We start from the raw sequence: 8,920 nt of genomic DNA on the forward strand, positions 1-8,920 counted from the left end.
ACTTTCTGCTCACTTTTGTCCAGCCAAACCCTGACTATCTGTCTAGCTTTCTCTCTCTCTTTTTTTTTTTTTTTAACTAAAGGGGCTGCACATTTCCACAGCATCTCCAGCAGATAAAGAGTTCTAAGAGGAGCCAGGAGTAGTGACACACCTGTAATCCCAGGGACTGTGCAGGACTGAGGCAGGAGGATGGCAGGTTTGAAGCCTATCCGGGCAATTTAGCAGGACTCTGTCTCAAAACTTTAGAATAATAATGAAGGACTGGGGACGTAGCTTGGCGTTAGAGCATCGCTGGGTCACATCCTCAGTCCAGGGTGGGAGCAGGACAGAGTTTAAGAGGAAGGAGGTTTTCATGAAGAATGAGATGGGGGTGATAGGATATTGTTTTTTGTTGTTGTTGTTGTTTTGGTTTTTGGTTTTGGTATCAGGGATTGAACTCAGGGGCACTCAACCACTGAGCCACATCCCCAGCCCTATTTTGTATTTCATTTAGAGACAGGGTCTCACTGAACTGCTTAGTGCCTCGCCATTGCTGAGGCTGGCTTTGAACTTGCCAGCCTCCTGTCAGAGCCTCCTGAGCTGCACTGTTTGTCTGCCTGAATATCAGAAGTCCCTGGCTCTCTGCTTCTTACAGGCCAGCCTTTATCCTGGCCCTCTTGGGTACGGGAGATTGAACCCAGAATAGCTCTACCACTGAGCTACAACCCAGCCCTTCTTACTTTTTATTTTGAGACAGGATCTGATTAGGTGGCCCAGGCAATTTGGTTGGGATCCTCCTGCTTCAGCCTCCCAAAATGCTGGGATTACAGGCCTGGGCCACAGCACCTGGCTTGGCCTCTCAGGGTCTTCTGGGGTCTGACTCCAATCCACTGCTTGAGACCACCTCATTCATTGCTCTCCAGCCCACATCCTCAGCCAGCCTCCCTGCACCTACCCAGCAGTCAGCCACAGCCATGCCCTGGCTGGGTGGAGAGTTCATCTTGCCTGCTGGTGTTCTCACTCAGTCTGCCCCATCCACGTGGGGCCCCATCTTTAGGCCCACTTCCTCCAACTGGCCTTTCCTGGTCACTAGAGCTCACAGCACACTCCCCTGTCTTGAACTCTCCAGCTCTGCCCTGCACACTACCCTGGCACCACCAACTGCCCCCTCTCTTCCTGCATTATAAGAAGACGTCTGGGATGTGTAGTTAGCTTCTTGGAGGGGAAGGACCGTGTACTGTCATTTCTCTCATTCCACAAAATTCTTACCAGGATGTTTTGCATTTGGTAACGTACATTTGTTGATAATCACAAGCCACATAAGGGCATTTCCATCAATGACAGACCCCCTATGCGACTGTGGCCGCAGAAAATTATGTCACTAGTTGATGTCACAGCCATCTCGGTTTGTGCAAGTACACTTGGTGATGTTTATCCGACAAAGAAATTGCCTCATAGCGTGTCCCCCGGAATGGTCTCCGTCGTTAAGCAACACGTGACTATTTTTCTGCTCAATGAAGGAACAAAGTTTGTACCAGTTCCACTCAGAATGCCTCAGAAGGGGACCCAGCAGAGAGATAACAAATGGTTCTGTTCCCGAGAAGAATCTCGGGGTCCTAAACTAGCCTGGGGTGCCACCGTCTCCTGGGACGGCCCTCCTGGACCTTGACAGCACCTCAGACACTCAGCTTCCTGTGCCCCTTCCCTGCCTCAACCCCCAGGTCCCACAGCCTTCTGGGACGGTCCCCCATCACCCTCCTGGGAGGGCCCCAGAGGAATGAGGCAGCAGCCCTGTCTCCCGGGAAACTAATGGAATGTGCTGGAAAGTGCTAGAGATTTCCATCCTTGGAATGCAGACCCTCCATCCCAAGGAGGCTGGCGGACTGAAAGGCCCGTTTACTTCAATACCCACCCAATTTTGTTAAATGGGCTCAAGAAGAGCAGAGAGGGAAGAGGACTGCAGACCCTGGAGACCACGAAGTTAATAAAAGTTGCTGAAGACTTTAAACATGGAAGGAGGAGACCCTGGGAGCTCCTTCCACATGGACTGAGGCCGTGGATGAGAGGGAGAGTGCGCGAGATGGAAAGAGGCAGGAGGAATGATGTTCGGTGGAGGGCCATCTGGGAGTTAAGAAGCTTCCATCCTGGGTGCTCCAGTAACCCCATCAGGTCAGAGAATCAGGGGTGGGAAGGTGTAAAAGCTAAGGCCACAAGATGCACAGGGACCCAAGTCAGAGAACCAGGGACTCAAGGGCTCTGACTTTCTCGGTGTAGTGTGCCTAGAGTGAGACTGCGTCCATAGGACTTCTTTGAGTCCTCTTTATCCAAATACACAATGGAAATAATAACATCTACCTTTAACAGATTGTTGTCCTCGGTATTAAATTAGTTACTAATATATGCAAAACACAAAGTAGGCCCCTCTACAAAAGCAGATGACCTTCTCCTTCACGCTGAAGAGCTCCTTCTCCTTCCTGACTCTCACTGAGGACGGACGGACTCTCCCTGGCCTCACATTTCAGGATGGAGGGAGGACACAGAGGCTTCTTTCTCCTCCTTCCCTGATGACCCACGGTCACACCCCCAGCAATTTCCAGGTCAAAGCTCCTTCTGGGAGATTGCCAAGTCACTTGGCCGGTAACCCTGGGAAGAAACCAGACAGGAACTGGCAGGTCAGGAAGGAGCAGAGCTTTCCCATCTCTGGAAGCGTGGAGAGGAACTTCCCTCCTGATGGAAAGAGCTCGCAGAAGTTGCGGGCATGAAGGAAGTTGCTTCCCTCCACGTCTAAGTTCCCCTTTTCCCAGGCTAACTTCCACCCTGGAACAAGGCGGCTAACTTTTTGGTTCTGTTCTGTTTTGTGTTTTGGTAATGGGGGTTGAATCCAGGGTGGCTTTACCACGGAGGTACACCCCTTGCTCATTTTATTTATTACTTGGAGACAGCATCTCACTAAGTTTCCAAGGTCAGCCTCCACGAACTTGGGATCCTCCTGCCTCAGCCTTCTGAGCCACTCTATTACAGGCACGTGCCACCTCCAGCTGAGAGCTGACCTCCGATGACAACTTTTCACTACCCTAAGCCAAGCTGGACGAATGGCCTAATCGGGCAGGTTGGAACAAGGCATCCAAGACCCTGGCCTCCCTGTGTGCCAGGCATGGGACCCATTTGGAAGTTGATACTTGTGAGGGCCTTTTCCTAAGATTCTCCCCACCCAATGCTTCACCCCGGGCCTCTGGAGGCCTCTGAGCATCTCCAGAAGTCACCCTTGAGAGTACAGGGATATTTTGCGATTTGTAATACCCTGGCCTGTAAGGCTGTGTTTATGATCAGAAAAAAAACACGGGGTCGCAAACCTTATTTGCCAATAAAATCCTTTCTTTTCAAATATATATTTTAGATATTGATGGACTTTTATCTTATTTATTTATTTATATATGGTGCTGAGAATCGAACCCGGTGCCTCACACATGCTAGGCCAGCGCTCTATCACTGAGCCCCAGCCCCAGCCCCCAAATCCTTTTTTTTAAAAAAAAGTCATTTAGTAGCCCTGTCATATTCATCAAAGAATCCTCTGATTTAGCTGCGTATGAGGGTGCATGCCTGAAATTCCAGTCTCTTGGGAGGCTGACAAGGGAAGATTACAAGTTCAAGGCCAGCCTCCGAAACTTAGCAAGACCTTGTCCCCAAATAAAAATAAAAAGGGTTGGGGATATAGTTCGGTGGTAAAACACCCCTGGGTTCAATACCCAGTACCAAAAGTAAGAAAATAAAAACGACTTGCTTTTTTCATCCATGAAATGGGGTTATTTACAGAGTGTATCTCGGGGGAATGTTGGATAGATTAGATTAGCTATTGCATAATTACTAATTAGCATGGGGGCTCAATAAATGATTCATATTATTTGCAGACTGAAACGCACCACTTTGGGCTAGTGACCCTCTTCACTGCACAAGAGACCTCTGGCTCCTTCTCACTCGAATGCCAACCCCCTTCTACTGTGCCCTCTCTCCAAGTCCCTTCCTGAGACCTTTTCTGAGGTCTCAACATGGGGTGGGGGGTGCTGAGTTTTTTCTCCTTTGGGCCTCCCACAACTGTTTCCATGAGATAAAAAGCAGAGGTTGACTGAAGCCCAGGGCCGAGACTCAGGGGAGCTGGGGCTAGGGAACAAAAAGAGAATCCTAAAGAGGAGAGAGAGAAGGCTGTGCAGAGGGCCCCACTACCTGTCCACTGGCATCAAGAAGCAAAGCCACATGAAGCATTCACTTCTGTGCCAGATACCGTTCCAGGCACTTTCCATGGGTCAACATAATTCATGGCCTCCACGGCCCTATGAGGCGTCATGACCGTCCTCACTTCATAGATGCACCAACCGAGGCACCGCACGTGACTTGGTTAAGCTTGCACGACTACCCAGGTGGGGGCTGGATGGGAGCCTGTGATTCAATCACGGTTTAATCCTGCCTCCCTCCAACACTGCGGCAATGTCATCAAATCAATCCATTGATCAGATATTTAAGGGGCATTTACCGTATGCACAACACTGGGCCAGAAGCCATCGGATAAGAGAGAAACGAAGAGTTGGTGGCGGCTTGAGGAGCTTCCTGGCAACATGACACTCTGCATGGGTGGGCTAAGGGCAGGGGCTTCTTCACTCACCCCTGCCCCACTGGAGAACCAAAGGTACAGCCAGGAAAGCCGAGCACCCAGCTCTGGTAAGGAAGGTCTGGGTGCCGCCTCCTCCTCCCCTGATTCGCTGATCCGGATCCCGGGCGGTGGCACCAACACTTGGCCTCCCTTTGGGTCCGAGTATCACTTAGGAGACAGAAGGTGGAGTCCAATCAAGGTCAAGGAGGGGGTTCTGCCCGTCTCCCCTTGCCTCTTCCCCAAGCTCAGTGCCCTGCTTTGGGCAGAAGTGGGACATCTGGAGTGTGTGTCTATCCATGTGCAGAACCGGGAGGGGAGGGCCAGTTCCCAACTCCCCTCCCAGGCGAACTGTTCTCTGCCAGGATGTAGCTGTGCTCAGAGAGTTCAACACTGGGAATTTAGGAGGCCCTGGGGCCTGTTCCCTTTACCCTTTACTCCCCTCCAAAGCAATACCAGGAATGCCAAGGGGAGCTCTGGGGACCAGAGGGACAGATTTTTTTCACCCTCCCCCCACAGTCAACCTCCTGTGGTGGAGGCAGCTCCCGCCCCAGCGGCCTGTCATCCCACATTGCTCTGATTAGCTATAATCTTTCTTTTTCAATTTCTCCTCCCCGAGACTAGGGAGCGAGAAAATCTCCCAGAAAATGAATAAATATTTCAATTTTCGGCGCAATCAGTCTGAGGAGCCGGCGCATGATGGAAACGGGGGGAAGGATAATGGTTTTCATTTAGATAAGATACAGAAAATTATTTAGTGAAAAATGAAGATTGATGAAGCCCATTGAAATTCTTTAAAATGCGATTTTTATTTCTGGGCCTGGGCTGAATCTCCCCTTCCCGGCTCCTCCTCTCTGCTCCCCTCAGTTCTGTGCCTTCTTGGGCCACCCCCCTACCCCTCACCCCCTCCCACCACCCCCCCCTCCAGTCCCGGGTCCGGGTCCAGAAAGAACTCCTCTCTAAGGATGGAGGCTAAGGAGAGGAGGGGGCCTGCCAAGCCCCCCCTCCTGCATGCTGCCTTCTCCCCAGACCCTTGCTGTCCCCCTCCCAGCCTCCAGCCTGAACACTCAACAGTGATTTCCTCTCCCTCCGGACTATTCCCTCCCATTCCCTTCTTTGGTATCCTCCCCCTACCCCAAATACTTCTGCACACTTTCATGAGGTCTAGCTCTCTCTCTCTCTCACACACACACACACACACACACACTCTCACACACACACACACAGTTGGAGGCCAGGAGGTGGGAGGAGCTCCTGAGTTCCCCAGCCCCCTCCCCCTATCCAAAGGGAGAGAGCCACTGGGCACACACACATTTCTTCCTGACCATTCCTGTTCCCGACTCAGTCCACACGTCGCGACTCCTGTTTGCTAACTGGAGCCTTTTGTTCCTTCAAGCCCGTTCGGATCCATGTTGCTGACACGGGAGGGCTTGGAGAGGAGAGGGACAGACAGCAGCTTGCCCCCAACACAGGCCAACGCTGACCCGGCCGCCCCTCCCCCACCGCGCAGCCCTCCCCCTTCTCTCCCTCCCTCAAGGCTTGGCTGAACAAAGTCAGAACTTAAGTCATCTTAAGTCATCTTCCCAACTTTCTGCCAAGTGGCTGGCCCGGCCTGCCAACCCGGAGGCCAGGCCTCCCCTTTCTCCCAGCACCACCTCCCACTCCCACACCACCAGATGTGTGTGCCTTCCCATACCTTAAGGGAATGGGGGGGGGGGGTGGCTAGGTGCCCTGGGAGGAAAGATGCCGCTAGACCAGCCCCCACCAACTCAGCGGGGGAGGGGCCTGACAAGGAGAGGAGGGGTCCAGTGAAACACCCCACCCCCAACACACACCCACAAACCAGGAAGGGAGCAGAGGGCTGGGCTATGCCTGAGGCTCCTCAATGCAAACCTTCTTCCCTCTTCTCAGATCTGCCCCCTCCCCAAAAGAGACCACCTCCTCCATTTTGTGGACTCCGTAGGTGTCTGCCCGGGTGACTGTCTGTGCAAGTTTCTTTGTTTCCTCGGGGGTTGATGTGTGTGGAAGTGGGCACCGTGTCCTTGTAATGCCCGCCTGCATACATGAACTGTGTGTGAGTTTGGATGCTGGGGTATACGGATGTGCAAGTGTGAGCCGTTAGGAGGGGGAGGAATCTGTTTCCTCAGATGTGTCTGTGTCTTTGTGTATGTGTCTGTCTCGTGGTGGGGAACGTTGGTGGCTATGTCTGTGTCTCAGTAGGTGAGTAGTCTGTCTCAACGTCTGTGACTGTTTAACGGTGTTTGTGTGTTGATCTCGGGGTGTCAGCCCCATTTGGGGTGGGGGGTGGAGCTCAGAAGGATTAAATTTCCCTTGGAGTCAGACCCAGGAGGCAAGAACCCTTTCCCACTGACCCCAGTAAGAACCCTCTCCCACTGACCCCAGTTCTGGCTGCAGTCTGGACCCTCGGTGTACACACACACACACACACACACACACACACCAGCCCTGCTCAGGATACACTAACAACATCCTCATCTCTCTCCACTACCTCCCTCACTTCCCAGCCACTTCCAAAGGAGCCCCCAGACAAGAACACTTTCCGGACCCCAAGTGGGTGCCAAATCCCCTTCAGGGCCCCCTCCACATCCACCTGGCCTGAAGCAGAATTTGGAACTCCGCTCCCCGCCCAGAACCTCTCTCTCTCTCTGGGGCAGCGGTTCCCAAACCCCACCAGAGGCCCCAAGCACTCTCCTTGGGGGCGGGGAGGGGGCAGCCTCAGGCAGCTTGGACCGCGGGTCAGCCTCCAGTCTCCCCACCCCAAGGGCGGGGGATCCCTTAGCATCATCTTCGGGAAACGGGGTCCCCAGCTTTTGCGCACCCCCAAATCTGGAACCCCACCCGTTTGCAGCTTTTTCTTTAACCAGGATACAGGGGTGCGGACCCCCGGCCTCAGAAGGGCAAGTGGGTCTGCCAGGGGCTCCAAGAAAGACTTTGGTCGTCCGGGTCCCCTTTTCACTCCGACCCCGGCCCTAGCGGGCCCAGTTCTCCGTTCTCCCGCGCAACCACAGGAAACAACTTGGGCAGATCAACGGAAAACTCCTTGCAGCCAGCGCGGTGACTCCGCGACCCCTCCCCCAGGACTCGCGGTGCCTGGACCCGGCGCCCGGCCGCAGGCACCCGGCTCCCCCGCTCCCCAGCGGCGCGCGGCCGGGGTCCCGGGGTGGGGGCGAGCTTCGGGGGCGGGCCGGGGTCTGGCGGGGGCGCTTACCTTGGGAGAAAGTGTCGGAGAGAGTGAGGATCCAGACGAGGAGGCTCAGCATGCTGCCCGCCCGCCGTGCGCCCGCCCGCGGCTGGGGCCCGAGTTGGCGAGCGAGCGAGCGAGCGAGCGGAGGAGCGGGCTGGGAGGAGGGAGCCCGGAGCCCGCCCCCCGCCCGCCCGCCTGCACACACGCACACACTCACGCGCACAAACTCACTTCCCTTCCTCCGCGCCTCTTTCTCTCTCCTCCCGGTCCTTCTTCTGGTCCCGCCCCCCGCCTCAATTCTCCCCGCTCCCCAGCTGGCGCTCGGGTCTCTTTCGATCTCCGCGCCGCTCGCCCTTCCTCTCCCCTTCCCTTCCTTCCCGGTCTCCCCGTCTCCCTCCCTCCCTCCGCCTGACGTCTACTCTCCCCCCGACGGCGCCTCCCTCCACCAGCCCGCCCCCTGCCCCGCAACGCGCGCGCACACACACTGGCTCCCCTCGCTGGAACAGAGATGGCAGGAGAGCGCAGAGAGGGATCGAGGGCAGAGGCACCCGGGGTACAGCGCGCGGCAGGCGGCAGCTCCGGAGCCCTGGGACGCGCCGGACCCCTGCCCTCCCGCGCCCCTCCCACTTACAGACCCAATCTGGGCTCCCTGGCGCCGGATCTGAGCTGTGGATGGGGTGGGGGGACTTGGACTGAGGACGACCCTCCAGCCCAGAAGAGGATCGTGATGAGGGAGGGCGTGGGAGCGTGTGTGTTTGAGTGTGTGGGGGGGTGGGGGGTTAAAAAGCTTAAAGACCCCCTTTTAAAAAAAAATCCTGCACCAGAATCGAACCCTTGATTCTCCAAATTAAGAATTCTCAATGGACCAGTAAATGGGACAGTGGGGGATGAACATTCCTCTCCCCACCTACAGAGCCCCAGAGTCTTCTTGGACTGGCCTTGAACCCCCGCGCGGCGAGGGTGGGGTTCTTTTAGCCACCGAGGGGAGGGGGCCGGACCAAGCGTTGGAGTCCTCAGCGGCTGCGAAGAGGCGCAGTGGACTCTTCCTTTGTTCATCTTGGGCATCTACCCATCCAGAGGGACAGCCAGCCAAC

At 55.1% G+C, this 8,920-nt stretch overlaps 1 protein-coding gene across 2 annotated transcripts in view; it reads right to left on the reverse strand.

The window, feature by feature from the left end:
- The window catches only part of Kirrel1 (kirre like nephrin family adhesion molecule 1), a 101,826-nt gene extending 93,896 nt beyond the window's left edge, over positions 1-7,930 (reverse strand). For both annotated transcript variants that reach the window (XM_027920242.2, XM_071618292.1), the window contains exon 1: positions 7,851-7,930. In XM_027920242.2, coding sequence (XP_027776043.2) covers positions 7,851-7,902 — 52 coding nt within the window. In that variant the 5' untranslated portion in view covers positions 7,903-7,930. The remainder of the gene's footprint in view (positions 1-7,850) is intronic.
- Between the last annotated feature and the right edge of the window lie 990 nt (positions 7,931-8,920).

This window comes from Marmota flaviventris, chromosome 10 (genome assembly GCF_047511675.1).
Source record: "Marmota flaviventris isolate mMarFla1 chromosome 10, mMarFla1.hap1, whole genome shotgun sequence".
NCBI classification, from domain to species: domain Eukaryota; kingdom Metazoa; phylum Chordata; class Mammalia; order Rodentia; family Sciuridae; genus Marmota; species Marmota flaviventris.